The sequence below is a fragment of the Delphinus delphis genome, chromosome 8, assembly GCF_949987515.2.
Source record: "Delphinus delphis chromosome 8, mDelDel1.2, whole genome shotgun sequence".
NCBI lineage: Eukaryota > Metazoa > Chordata > Mammalia > Artiodactyla > Delphinidae > Delphinus > Delphinus delphis.
In genome coordinates this window covers 106,146,358-106,160,816 of record NC_082690.1, presented here as the reverse complement: position 1 = coordinate 106,160,816, position 14,459 = coordinate 106,146,358, and the positions used below count along the sequence as shown (strand labels likewise).

Below are 14,459 nucleotides of genomic sequence, written 5' to 3'. Positions count from 1 at the left end.
CGTTACCAGCCGTTAGAAAACCTCAAGCAGTTGGATTTCGTGACATTTTAGAAGTGCCGTTTTTCAGTTAAGCTTTCCTCTCATCCCATTTCCCAGATAAGCTGGGGAAGATTGGGATGACTTCCTGCAGTGGAGTCGGCATCTGGAGCCTGATTTCCCCTTCGGTGCCCACAGCAGACATCACTAATAGATCCCAGCACCACTTCCCATGAAGATTCCAATCCTTCTCAACAGAACCGCCAGGAGCTACCACCAACCACTCGAGCTGGCCCTTGAAATGAGAAACCCACTTATCAACCTGGATCGATGGCAGACCAAGTGGCAATGTGGCCTGCCACGCACTGCTCACTTCCCCCTCCTCCCCACCCCAGCCCCCTCTGTCACACACCCTGAGGACACACAAAGTAGGGCCACCGCTGACTTATACATGTCTTTATGCAAATTAGAAAAAGGTGTCCCCCTCCTGGGGTAAGACAGTCAATGCCAGAACACACCCTTGCAGCCAGGTACCCTTGTGCAGTGCACAACCTACACAACCACACCCGGGGTAGTGTTACGCCCCGACAGTTGTTTTCTTCTTTTCTGTAATGCAAGTACCTGTCTTAAGCTTTGATTGCAGAGGCGTCCACTTCAAACACGGCTATCTCAAATAAATACACTGGCAGCCGCTCGATGAGATAAAGAGCCAGGCCACCTTCCTCCACTGAGGCTCATTTATTTTAGAAATCTTGGTTGAGTTTGATAACTGACCATTTGGACCACTTTATTTTTTTCTTCCTTGGCTTTAAATTCCTGCTCTTATGTTTTAAATTCACCAATAAAGAGTGAGGCCCTGAAACCCTCGACCCCAACAAAAGCATAACCCCAGGCCCACACTCTCTCTCTCTCTACCCGAGACCTCGCTGTGTGGCCCCAGGTGTACTATGTAATTTCCAGGTCTCGTAAGTAATAAACCTTTATTTTTTCAAAGTTTCCTGACGGTGGTTGCTAACACAGTATGAACCACAAGGGCTGGTCCAACCACAGCACTGGCTTCTGACAGGCTGAGACCGGGTGGCCCCGTTCCAGAGAAGCACAGTCGTGTCGGAATAAGGATGACCACCTCCTTCTTTGCAAGACTTATTGATGAAGATGACTGGCATTCTCACTCATAAAGAAACGCACCCAATCACACTCACACGAGCCATAAAATAATAAAACACAGTCCAGATTCTTATCATGTAAAACCAGGATCCCAAGCTTAACGCCCTGGAAAGCTGCCGGTTGGCCTGTGCGGGCCCCACGTGGGCCTCTGGTCCCTGAAGGCCACCAGCAGTGAAGGCACCACGGAAATCCCAGGGCCCAGGGGGAGGGCCACTACATCTCCCTCCCAGTCACCCTCTTTCAATATTTAGAAAAATAAGTCTCAGGGAAGCAGCTTATAAAAAGAAGGTGGCACGGACAGCGCCTGAGGGGCCGCGGAGGAGGTCCAGCTCGGCTGCAAACCAGGGCCTGTGTGTGTCCCAGCGTCGGCACGCACGGTGGCTCTGCCCAAGGGAGCAGCCTCTCCAGTGGGCCGCGGCCGCCTCCTCCCCCGGCCAGCGCCCATCCCAAGGCCGCATCACCTGCCGCCGCCCCAGCCAGGAAGGCGTCTGGATGTCACCTGCACAGCTGCAGGTGCGGGTGGTGGCTCAGCTTCTCTGCCAGCTCTTCCTCCGTGGGCTCCTGCAGGACATCCCTGCGGAATCGGGGACAGGTTGGCTGGGGAGCCCCAGGCACCTCCAGAGAAGCAGGGGAGCAGAGCTGATGCAGCAGCCCCGTCAGTGCTCGGGACGAGGGGCCCCTCGGGACCACCCCCCAGGGTCTCAGGTCCACCTCTGGGATGTTTACGTGGCGTCCCTCAAAGCCCGGGAGGACACCTCTCCGCGTGGCCGTAACAACACAGCAAACGCTCAGAGACGCCAGTGTGACCACCCGGGGCTGACTCTGGGACGGCTGTCACTTCTCTGCACCAGCAGAGGGACAATCTCCAGGTTACCATGGAGAAGAGAAGGGCGAGGCTTCCTCGGGCCACCTGTCTACACCCACCAACAGAATCACCTGGAGACCACCGGAACCTGAGGGTGCTTCCCGAAAGATGCTCACCGGAGAGCAGGACAGAGGCCCGGCCCCGCAGCAGGAGCAGAGGCAGACCCCGGGCTCGTGGGGACCAACCGCCCGCCCACTGCCTCCGCCCTCCACGCACCTGAACAGGAGCTCCACGGTCACCTCAGAGGTGGCCCCTAGGTCCCCTGTGAGGGACTGCAGGTGACTGCGGCGGTCCCACTTGTGAAGGAAGTTCTGGCAAGAGGGAGGGAGGGACGGGTGGCCAGTAGGCGTGGGCCCTGCGCGGAACCAGCCTTGTCCCCCTACCCCAATCCCACAGTGTCGGCCTGGCTGAGAAGTCCACCCTGGACACCAGGATCCAAGGCCACCAGCTCCTACAGGAGCAGATGCCTGAGAGCCCTCCTCCAGCCCCCCTCCCACAGGTCAAATGTCAGGAGCATTCCAAGAGGCCCCCAGCAGCCAGGGCGAGCAGCCCCAAGGGAGGACGGAGCCTGAACCCACCAGGGCTGCCCGAACCCAGCACGGCCTCCTTGGACCAAGTTCCGGGTGGGCCCCCATCAGCAAGTTAGCAACTCCGACTGAGAAGAGCCCGGGCAGGGTCGCTGATACCTCCAGAATCAGAGCCAGGAACAGGTTGACCCAGATGACGGACGACACCAGCCACCACAACACAAAATAGATCTTGGACCACCTGCGGAGAACAAGGAGGCCACCGGGGTCGCGCGTGAGCCGAGCGCGGCTGCTCCCCCGACCCTGCTGCCCCGCCTGTGCCATCGCCGTTCCCGCCCTCGAGCTGGCCCAGCCTGGCCTTCAGGGGCGCTCGGCCAGCGGCCGGGAGCCGGTCTGAGCTCTGCAAGCTCCAGGCTGAGCCCTGTCGCCCCACGAGCCCCGCTGTCACGGCCCCCAGAAGCCACCTGCTCCTGCACGTGCCCTGCCACCCCCGGGAGGCGCAGACCCAGACGCGCACCCCGCGCGGAGCCGCGGCCGGGGCCGCCAGGACGGGTCACTCACGGGCCTGCGTAGCGCCGGAAGGCGTCCAGGAACACCTGCCAGTTGTTCACGACCATCACGTCCCACAGAGTGACCAGCGCGGCCTGTGGGGCAGCAGATGCAGGGTCCAGGAGGCCGTGGGAGGTGGAGGCGGGGGTCCCGAGGGGTGGGGGGGCGCAGGACTCACGGCAAAGTCGTCAAAGTTGTTGGTCCAGTACTCCAGCTGCTCGAAGCTCCCGCAGGGCGCGGAGCCGTTGTCAGGGGCCAGGCTGGGGGGGCACAAGCCAGGTCGGTGGGAGGCGGGGGCAGGACACACACCCGGGCGCCCTGGCACTGCCGCGGCCCCTGCTCGGCGTGGACCCAGCTGGGCCCCTGAGGAAGCGGGGGAAAGGGGAGACGGCCCCCGACCTCGGAGGTGTTGAGGGCGGTAAGGAGGCCAACGCTGTGGACACACATGGCCAGCGGCCGGCCCGGGGGGGCCCTCGGCCCTATAGTTCAGGCCTGGCCCTGGACGCGCCCCCTGCCGGCGTGCGGCCTGGCCTGTAGGCCCAGAAAGGGGCACGGCTGGGGGCTCTGAGCCGGCACGGGAAACACCCTCAGTGCAGGCTCGAGGGAGGGCTTCGGTGAGGAGCGGGCGGGTGGAGAGGCCAAGGAAGAAAGGGGCCTCCTGGCTCCCTCCTGGGGAGCTGCGTCTCACCCCTCCACCCCCCCGCCCGGCGCCGTCACCCGCGGCTCCAGCGCCCCCAGAGGCGGGGCGCTCTCTGCACCTCGGACCCCCCTCACCTGCTGTTTCCAGGAGCCACGATGACACCTCGGAACAGGATGATGCCGATGATGGCAAAGACGTAGTAGACCACCTAGGGAGGCAGGTGGGGCCTGTCAGCACCCCCGGAGGGACCCCCGCAAAGCCAGGCTGGGCCTGCGAGGGCGGCATGCCAGCAGGGATTCCCAACTGCGGGCACTGCTGGCCTTCCTGGGAACACTGGGGCTCCCAGGCACCCGCGCCAGAGGGAAGCGGGGAGGAGCCACGGTGGGCAGCCCCAAGATAAATCGGGGGCCCAGGCGTAAGAACGGAGGCTGTCCACCCCTCCTCCAGGGCTGGTGTGGCAGGAAGAGGGTTCCACTGAGAACAGGGCAGCGAGGGCCAGGGGACGGTGTGCCATGGAAGGGTGACCGGGGGCTGGCCAGGTCCCTCCAGAGAAGTCCCACCACTCTCCCCACCTCCATCAGGAGACGTCTGAGCACACCACTGGGCGGCCTTGTGCCACAGTCAGAGAAGGGGCTGCTGGCCGCCCCTGACCTGTCCCCAGCATGCCCGGTGGGGGGGAGGGGTGCAGGGAAGAGGCGCACACCCCAGGCTAACCCAGCCCCCTCTGGGCCTCAGTTTCCTCCACTGTGCAAACAGGGGTCTGGGGGGCAGTGCCCGAAGCAAGGTGCCACCTCTAGCATCCCACGACAGCCCGAGCACCCCAGGAGCCCCCTCACTGTCCAAAACAAGCAGCAGGGCTCTGTCACCTGCCCTCCTGCCCTCCAGGCCTCGTGCCTGTAGCGGCACCCAGGGCCCCTGCTCACCGGGCCCAGCCCCGCCTGGGCCACAGGGTAGTCAACAGCGGCGGCGGGGGAAGGGCTGACCCCGGGGGTGGCGGGGGGACATCACGGCTCTCAGCAAAAGTGACTGTGAGTTCCCCAGATCCCTCTGAGCAAGGATGGTTGACCAAACCCCACTGGGGGCTCTGTGGGCCCTGAGGGGTCCCTGGTGCCTCTTACATCTTTCATCTTCTCAGTGTGGCCCCTGGCCCAGGACACAGGAGGGATTCAGAAGTGACCGAGAGGATCTCCGGCTCGGGAAGGAGTGTGGTCAGGAAGCGCCTCCAGCCAGACCAGCCCTGAGCTCCTCTCTCTGGCTTCCTGCCCCGCCCTGTGCCTCCTGGGCCCTGGTCACCCGCTCCCCTAACACAGGGACCCTCCTTCCAAAGGCCGCCAGCCTCCTGTTGAGCCCTGGCTCCCCAACAGTCCAGCTCCGCTCCCCCGAGGGGCCAGCGCAGGCAGCTAGACTCACCGCCAGGATCCCGCCGAAAGCCCGCATGTTTCTGATCAGGTCCAGGATGGTACTAGCCACCACAGCCATCAGCTGAGACGGGGAGAAAGCACAGACCCGGTTCCTCCTGGTCCCACTGAGGTGACACCAACCCGCCCACCACCCAACGCTGACCTGGAAAGGCAGGAGGAGACTGGTGACTTCCCAAACCACACACCTGTACACAAACCCCTCAGGCATCCAGACACACCTCACCTGTACACGCACCTGAACACACCCACAGCCCCCATACACACCTGTACACACACCCCCAAGGCCTCACACACACACCTGTACAAACACCCACGGCCACCCATACATGCCTCACCTGTACACATACCTGTACACACACCCACAGGCCCCATACACACCTGTATACCCACACCTGTACACACACCCCACAGCTACCCATACACACCTCACCTGTACACGCACCTGTACACACCCACAGGCCCCCATACACACCTGTATACCTATACCTGTGCACACGCACACTCACACCTCTGTGCCCACCCATACATACTCACACTTGGATACACCCACCCACGCAGATGCATACACCCCCTTCCCTGCAGATACCTCCACCCACCCAGCCTCAGATGGGTCTAAGTCCAAGACCCTTGGTGAAGCCATGGTGTGCAGGGCCTCGGCCCACACTGCCCACCAACCCACTGAGGCGGGGTCAGCTCGTCCCTGGTCTGGAGATGGCCAGTCAGCCCCGGGTGACAGGGTTGAGATGGGGCCTCAGAGACCCCATCGGGAACCCCGGCTACAGGCTACCCTGAGCCCCGGAGAAGGCCTTTCCAAGCAGCCTGGTTACCCCAGCCGGTAAGTTAGGAGAACACAGCGCTGGATGGTAGCAGGCGGGGACCGTGCTGTACGTGTGTGCACATGTGATTTCTGTGCACGCATGTACATGCATGTGCGCATGTGTGTGCAGGTGATCACGCATGTGTGTGTGAGTGCACGCGTGTGATTATTTGTGTGTGTGTGTACAGTTGTGCTTGTATACGCGTGTGTTGTGTGTGCTCTAGTGTATGTGTGTGATTCCAGGCACGTGTGTGTACAATTGTGTGTGCTTACACATATGCCCGTGTCGGTGTAAGCACGTGTACAGTCATGTGTATCTGTGAGATGACGCGTGTGGTTGTGTGGATGTGTGATTACGTGTGTGTGTAATTGTATGTGTGCTTGTGGGGCTGTGTGTGTGATTACATGCCTGCGTACACACAGGGGTGTGTGTGTGTGTGTGTGTGTGAAGGCCTCAGGGCAGCAGCCCCCCTCTGCACCCAGGACCCCCGAGCCACCTTCAGATGGGAAATACCCCTGGGTGACAGGTCACTCCCCTGACAGGCCAGGAGCACAGCTTGGTAGGAAGGACAGACATGGACAGGGGAAGGACCTGGACACTTAGAAAGGGGTCAGATGTCCTTGGTTCCTTTCCTCCTGAAAAGTGCTTAGGAAAGCAGACGGGAGGCTCCGTGCCAGGTGGGAGCCGGGCCTGAGCACCCGCCTCCCCTCCCCTCCCCTCAAGGTGGGTGTTACTCCGGGTGGGAACATTAAGAGAAACCGAGGCTCAGAGACGGTCACAGGCCGCCCCACTCCTGCTCTGGGGGTCCTGGAAACGAGCACCAGTAGCCACCAGCAGCCCGTGCCGAAGGCCTTTCAGAAACGCGGGACGCTTGGGAGCATACCAGTTCCTTGCAAAGGTCAGGGACCCCAAGGAGCACGAGGCCACCCCTGCAACTGGCCGACACGGGCCCTGCCTGCACCCCCACAAAACAGGGCTGGACACTCATACTTCCAACCGCCGCCAGCATGGCCCAGCCGCAGTGCAGGGCGGGGCCGCAGCCCGAAGGGCCCCAGGTGGCGGGGGCAGGCGGGCAGGGTGGACAGTGCTCGGCCCGGTCCCTGCTCGCCTGGCACACCCACTCCCAGGGCAAGGCCACGGCGCGCGCAGGCGGGGGCGGTACCTCCACGCTGCGAATGATGCGCAAGAAACGGAAGGCTACGAGCATGTTCACCAGCCGGGTCACGTCCCACAGCGACAGCAGGCCCAGCGCCTCCGGCTTCCTGCGGAGACACATGGAGACGGGCTGGGGGAGGCCGGGAGGCCAGCGAGGGGCAGACGGGAGACACGTGGTCCAGAGACAGAGACGCAGGGACTCAGAGAGAGCCACAGAAGTGCCGGGAACGCGCCCCGTAGCCAACGCCAACCGGAAAAGCTCCATCGTGACAGGAGGGCAGAGCCTGAGCCGCCCACGCCTGCAGCCCCAGGGCGGTCACGGCAACACCTTCCAGGGCACAGCCCGGCCGCAGTGCCGCAGGGCTACCCAACCCCCCTCCTACACGGGAGAACACTGAGGTTCTGGATGCCCAGCTCAGGTCCCAGCAGAGCTGGGAGAGGTGGGGCCCTGACCCATCCCCTATCCTCTGACCCCATTTCCTAACCTCTGAGCCATCCCGAGCCCTGACCCCGTCCCCTTGGTGTCTCTCGTGGCCTTACTGGCCTCTCATTTCTATTTAAATTTAAACCCATTCTCACCCAAGATGTTACCCCCCGACCCCAGCTCACCCCGCCTCCCCAATGCGGGTTTTAGAGCACTTGAGAAACAAGGGGAGCCGGCCCCAAGGTGCCGGGTGGTGCAGCAGCCCCACTGCTCCCAGGGCGCAGGTCCCCGCTGAGGACCGCACGGCCCCCGTCTTCCCTACACAGACCCTTCCCGGGGCCCCACCCCCATCTCGGGCAACTCCCAGCTGCTCCACTGAGACGGAAGCAGCCCAGCAGAGGGACCAAAACACCAGGGCTGCCCGAGGGCCCAAGGTCGGCACGCGTGCTTGTTGGCGGCTGTACTCTGGGCAGAGAGACCCCAAGGCTGCCACACCACGAGGCGCCCTGGGACCCTTGGCCAGATGTCCATCGCTCTGCGTGGCTAGAACTGGTGGCAGCGTGAGTTCAGCGAGCCCCGGGCCATCCCTGCCATCTACAGGGAGGTGAACTGACACCCAGAGTGGGAGGTGACAACCCCGGGTCACAGGGCCTCCAACCAGAGGAGGGCCCCAGCCCGATTCCAGTGCCCCCAGGTCCTCCCTGCTTCTGGCCCCCAGCACACCTGGGCCCCGTGTCCCATCCTGGGGTGGGGGTCAGGGGGCGCTGAGCCAGGGCACTGCAAGCGGCAGCTCCACAGCTTCCCATCCCGGCTCTGGGAACGCTACCCTTCTGAAGGCGGCTACGATGAGAAGGGGCCTGTCCCCATAGGCCTCAGCAGGGCAGGAGCCGCGGCCGCTCCCCCCGACAGTCGGGCGTTTGGCTCTAGAGCTGCCCGGGCCAGCGGCCGGAAGCCGGGCGCACACCCTTCCCCGGGGCGCTAGCCAGGCCTCCCTGGGTCCTCCACAGTCACATACCAGCCCGGGTGTGGGAAGCGGTACACAGCCAGAGTTGAGATCTCCAAAACCTTTAATCACAAAAGAAAAGAAGCTCGCTACGGCAAAGGCCCACTGGCAGCTCTAACACGCTGTCCCCAAAGGGGGTTCCGGGGAGAAATCAGGACCAGGGGGTCCTATCCCCACGGCGGGTGCCACGTGGGGACATCCTGCAGCTGAGAAGGACACCCGGCCTCAGGCGTCGGGCTGCACACACGAAGGGCAGGGCTCGGGAAGGGCCGGCTGAGTCCCGGGCACGGGAGAAGCTACTCGGTCAGCTGTCTCCCTCCTGCTCCCAGGGGCCCACGGCTGGAATCCATCAGATACGAATACGTGTCACGCCAATATCGCTGCAGTGACACGCACACCAGGCGTGGCCCCTCACTCCCCCAGGCCCTGGGGAAGGTATCCCGAGACCCGAGACCCGCGGTGCCCGAGAACCCCTGCCCCTCCCTCACCAACGTCGAGGCCCCACTGGCCAGCGGGGACTGCGGGTTCCCTCCGGGCCTCCCTCAAGGGTCAGGAGAGGCAGCCTGCCACCGCTGCACACCTCCACCCACGATGCGCAGATGCAGCAGAAACCAGCCTCCTGCAGCCGCCCGCCAAGCAGTTCATCCGGGGGAGGCCAGCCCCTGTGTCACCGGAGGCGGGAGCCCCAGTGCCCGCGGCCCCCAGGCCCGGCCAGATGCCGAGCGCTCACCGCCCGCCCGAGAGCGCGCCTCGGCCCGTCTCAGACTTTACAGGCAGGACTTACCAGCAGGACGGCGGTGAGTAGCCCGTCGAACACATTGCTGGAGGAGACCAGGTACCCCCGCAGGCCCAGAGCAAACACCTTGAGCAGCATCTCCAGCAGGTAGTACAGGATGAAGACGCAGCTGAGAATCTGAAAAGGGAGAAGCGGACCCGGCGTTCAGTCCCGGTGCCGCCCCCGCGCCCCGCCCCGCCCCGCCCCCCACTGCAATGGGGCCCAGGAGAGATCCACGCGGCTTGGACGCCACAGGGCCCCTTGGACCCCGCCCTGCGGCACAAGGGGGCTGGCCGGGAAACAGACAGCCCCGCCCCTGCCGGAGCCACGTGACCCTCTCCTCTGCTCCCCTGGGCTGCTCTTCCCGACGCCCCCGCAGCTCCAGACACGGGCATCTTCAGAGCCCCCTTCTTGACCCATAGCCTCTCCTGGGGTGACCTGCACCCCGTGCACGGCTTCAACAACAATTCACACGTCTGCATCCCCCGACCCAGACTCCCCCCACCATCCGACGGGCCCTCAACCCCCCCGCGCCCGGTGTCTCCCAACCCCACATCATTTCTATGCTGGCAGGGCCTGGGTCACCCACACCTCCTCGGGGGTCTCCGCCTCCAACCTGGCCCCTCTGGTCCAATCTCCTGGGGACACCGGGCAGTGTCCTTCCCTGACGGAACCTCCTGGCTCCCAGCAGCATCAGTCGCTGGGGGATGTGTTTAGGAGGCCTCATCAGCAAAGCTGGTCTCAGGCTATGGGGTCACTGTCTTTTTTGAAGCCAGTAAGTATCAAGTAGCTCTTCCCTTAAAGGGGGCTACGTCGCAGTGGGGTGATGGGGGGCATGGGGTCACCTTGTCCAGTGTCCAGTCTAAATTCTATATTCTTAGCCAATGCTGTCTCATTCACACCTACACAGAGATCACCGTTAAAGGCAGAAGAATAAACATTATGAGCAGTTATCAAGGGGCGTAAAAGGATGGAATTCTGCAGTCACCTCAAGAACCCTACGTGGCACTGATCTGACCAGAAGTCTCTCATAAGCAATCACGCTGACTCAAGTGCTTAAAAAACTATTGTCCGGGGGCTTCCCTGGTGGCGCAGTGGTTGAGAGTCCGCCTGCCGATGCAGGGGACACGGGTTCGTGCCCCGGTCTGGGAAGATCCCACATGCCGCGGAGCGGCTGGGCCCGTGCACCATGGCCGCTGAGCCTGTGCGTCCGGAGCCTGTGCTCCGCAACGGGAGAGGCCACAACAGTGAGAGGCCCGCGTACCGCAAAAAAAAGAAAAGAAAAACTATTGTTAAAAGAGATGAAATACAGGTCAGCTGTATCCCACTTGACATTTGTCAGGAATAAAAACCAGCCACCTCTGCAGTATGTTATTCACACAGAGGAGACTGAACAATTCCTGTCGAATCCAGGAAAAAAAAAAAAAATTAGGAAAGTAGAAAATTTGATTTTAAGTGTAAAATAGAGGAATTTCAAACAGCAGGCCAAGAAGCCATTTCCTCAATTTTGATGCTGTAAGTTTAACCCTGTGTTTAACATACATGACCTGATGTGTCACTTTTTAATTGGACAAATCAAGCTTTTCTTATATAATTAGAGAACGTTCAATGGTTTTCATCAACTTAATATCACTCATAATATTTTTCATTAAAATAAACTTTAAAATACATGCTTTGTGAAGGTCTGGCGTTATGGGGGCGGGGACGGCGTGTACAGCTTTTTGCTTAAAATCCAAAACGGAACAATTGTTTTTAAGTTCCGAAGGTGTTTGACAAGACCTCAGAATGTTAGGAAAGGAATTCTCTCTACACAACTCTCCCTCCGCCGTCCGGCCCGCACGCCGGTTCACCCGGGGCTCTGCACGGGCTCCCGGCTGCCCTCCCATGGCCGGCACCCCGACCCCTGGGCCGTCCCTGTGATGCACTAGGACAGCCCAGCTTCCCAGGGACCTGGGGCCCCAGGTGGGGCGGCTGTGCCCTCTACCCCGCTAACTCCCCAGCACCCCGCACGGCTGGAAAGCTCACCCCCAGCACGAAGTCGTCACGGTCCTTGGGCAGCACATGTGCATCCAACACCAGGAACACCTGTGGAGCCAGAGCAGACGGCAACTCAGCCCCGAAGCCAGGAGGAAGGGCAAGTGAGAGATCTAGGGGGTGGGAGACGCCAGGGCAAATCCTCACTCACGCAGATGGTCACGAGGTTTCCAAGGGCCATGAGGTTGCCCAGGTAGTCAAAGTAGTGGTGGCCGAAGAGGAACTGGGCGCTCTGCAGAAACGGAGACCGGTACTCGGGCCGCGGCGGGTGCTGGGGGGACACACACGCTCAGAAACATGCCGGAGGTGGCCATGGCCACAGGGGCCCAACGATGCCTGTACCCCCTTATCCTGGGATTTGACCTCTTCCTACCTTACTTCCTATCCCAGGCTCTCCAGCCTAAGGAAATCGTCTCAAACACAGTAACGGTTTTATGCGCAAAGATGTTCATCACAGTCTTTCTAACACCAAGAGAGGTGGAAGTAACCCAGACGGCCACTGATGCTGTAAGTAACCCGGGACGGACTATCACACAGTCGTCTTAAATGTATGCAAAGCGCCATGTGAAAATACACGTATAAATTACAAGCTAATAACTATGAAAACTCGGCACAGAACGAAGGGACCTCATACACCGTGACCAGGCTGGAGTGGAACTCAAAGGAAGGCCGTTAGGCAACAAATACTAACGTGAAGACACCCGTCAGACCCAGCACTCCCATGCTCGGCAGCCCCCAGAGCCAGGACAGAGGCGCAGGGCGGTCACCGCGGCATGAGCTGGACCGCGCCTGCGCTGTCCCACGCAGGGGCCGCTCACTGCACGTGGCCACTTGATTTAAATTTAAATCCGCTCAAATTAAACACTCAGCTTCTCTGTCACGATAGCCACATCTCAAGTGGCATGAGGACACCCACGGAGCTCTGACCCAGCCCCACACTCAGACGCATGGTCCCTTGGTGACAACAGCCACAGCCTGACCCAGTAAGAACGTTCCCAATCTTCCCACAGTCCTCCACGTGGGAACTGGTGCCCAGAGGCACCTGCCCACACTAGTACGGTGCGGGTGCAGAGAGAATTAGGTACCAATTCCCTCTGCACCCGCACCCAACCCTGCTGCACCCCAGAGGGTGGCTTCCTGCTTGCCCAGTGACTGCAGACCAGCTCCAGGCCGGGCAAACCGGCAAACGCCTCTGTCACCCTGTGGGCTGGACCACAACTTCTCCAAGGGAGTGTGAACCCTGGCCTTGGGGAAGACGCCCCCTCCCAACTCTACTCTTCCTCAGGCATCTCCCTCACCCCTCAGGTACCGCAGAGTTTCCTCGTATCTTACACTTACTCTTTCATCACAGTTGACACTTCTTAATGTTAAACTTCCCCTGCTAAACCCACTGTGTGGTTTCTGTCTCCTGCTTGGACCCAGACTGATATATTGGCCAAGAGAGATATCAGCATTATCCATGATGTTTAAATGGTTACAAGAAGTATGGACTCATAGATTACCTTGTTATCAAGAAATCACAAACCTTGAAATGATTTCAGTGTTTGTCTCTGGGAAGGGGGACAGCTGGGTGGGGTTTTCTATTTTCCCCTACTACCTATAATGAATGACTGCTATGCTTTTAACCCAAAAAGCTTCTTATTAAAAGAAAAACACTTTCGGAAGCTGGCACAGTGCCTTCTCTACAACCAGTTAGCAAGAACCGACCAGTACTGGAGGCTAGGCTGATGGACAGGGGTTGACCACACACGGGAGGGCTCTCGTGGAAGGCTCATGTTTTCCTGGTATCAGCCTGCCTGCAGCACGCCTCTCTTCAGCAGCGATTCCAAATTCACAGGCTGCCAGGGCACCTGGGACAAGCCCCCGCATGCTAACAGTCCGTGAAGCACCTGCCTGCCCCCGTGCAATCAGCATTTCGGGGTAAGAGGCTGTCATAAAACCCAGGCAAGAACACCACAGCTCCCCAAACCTCTAGGACCCAAACTCCCACCTCAAATCACAATTCTGGACTTTAGACCCAGGGAGTTGTGAGAAGAGAGAACATCCCATGGACCACACTAGGAAAGGCGTGGCCAGAGCAGGGGCGTGGTCAGGGCAGGGGCGCGGCCTGCGTGTTAGACCATCCCTGCGTCTGCGCCCAGCATGTGCCCTGCTCCGCCAGTCACAGAACCACAGCACCTCCTTTTTGATATCAACAGATCCTGATGCCAGAAGAGGAAGGGAGAGTCGGTTTTGGAAGACCCGGACCCAGCAGCATCCTACAGGCCAGCAGGCAAGTGCCCAGGGAGAGCCTGGCTGGCCCAGCGGACCCCACCGAGCGAACCCTGAGAAAGGAGCCCGCCTTCCCAGATGTCTTCCTGCCCAGGTCAGCCTGAACCCAGAAAAGGGCTGGATCGCATGACAGCTGCCGGGAGCTGCGTCCTGGGCCCAGCAAACCTCCTGCCCCAGGGTGAGGGCCACCAGCTAGCAAGGTGCTTCCTGATCTTCTACCGTCTGAGGACCCAGTGTCACAGTTTCTGCAAAATCTGCACCTGATGGTACATACTTACTATTTCCTTCGAGTCACCTGGAAGCAGACACTGTTGCCTAGCCTCTTCCCAAGAGAGGCGCGATGTGCACTAACATACAGTGTCCACCTGTGTGTCCCTACTACCAACTCCCAGGTCCCAAGGGTGCCACAGTGAGGATGCTGCTGACGACAGACATGCCACGGACGCACCGCCCAGAGCTCCAGGCCTAGCAGGGCCTGCCTCCAGGTGACCTGGAAAGACCTCAGGAAACCATGTTCTTAGGAAAACCACCTCTGACCGGGGCCTGAGGCCACAGAGGCTGACCACAAGACCTGGAGAAGCTGACCTTTGTTGTGGGCTAAGATGTATCCCCCAAAATTGTATTTTGACATCCTGACCCCCAGAACCTCAGATGTGACTGTATTTGGAGTCAGGGTCTCCTAAGAGGAAATTAGGGGGAAATGAGGTCACTGGGGTGGGGCCCTAGTCCAACGTGACTGGGGTGCTTATAAGAGGAGGAGACCGGGACAGAGACACACACAGAGGGACGACCCTGTGAGGACACAGGGAGAAGACGGCTGTCTACACGCCAGGG

General features: G+C 60.5%; 1 protein-coding gene across 1 annotated transcript in view; it reads right to left on the bottom strand.

Moving 5' to 3' along the window:
- Window positions 1-436: 436 nt before the first annotated feature.
- TPCN2 (two pore segment channel 2) overlaps window positions 437-14,459 on the bottom strand; it is a 31,641-nt gene continuing 17,618 nt past the window's right edge. The window contains exons 14-25 of the mRNA XM_060019454.1: window positions 11,506-11,625; window positions 11,346-11,405; window positions 9,330-9,458; window positions 8,558-8,607; window positions 7,126-7,225; window positions 5,135-5,206; window positions 3,859-3,932; window positions 3,263-3,344; window positions 3,097-3,179; window positions 2,695-2,776; window positions 2,225-2,319; window positions 437-1,717 (exon numbers count right to left, since the gene is read on the bottom strand). Coding sequence (XP_059875437.1) covers window positions 1,639-1,717; window positions 2,225-2,319; window positions 2,695-2,776; window positions 3,097-3,179; window positions 3,263-3,344; window positions 3,859-3,932; window positions 5,135-5,206; window positions 7,126-7,225; window positions 8,558-8,607; window positions 9,330-9,458; window positions 11,346-11,405; window positions 11,506-11,625 — 1,026 coding nt within the window. The 3' untranslated portion in view covers window positions 437-1,638. The remainder of the gene's footprint in view (window positions 1,718-2,224; window positions 2,320-2,694; window positions 2,777-3,096; window positions 3,180-3,262; window positions 3,345-3,858; window positions 3,933-5,134; window positions 5,207-7,125; window positions 7,226-8,557; window positions 8,608-9,329; window positions 9,459-11,345; window positions 11,406-11,505; window positions 11,626-14,459) is intronic.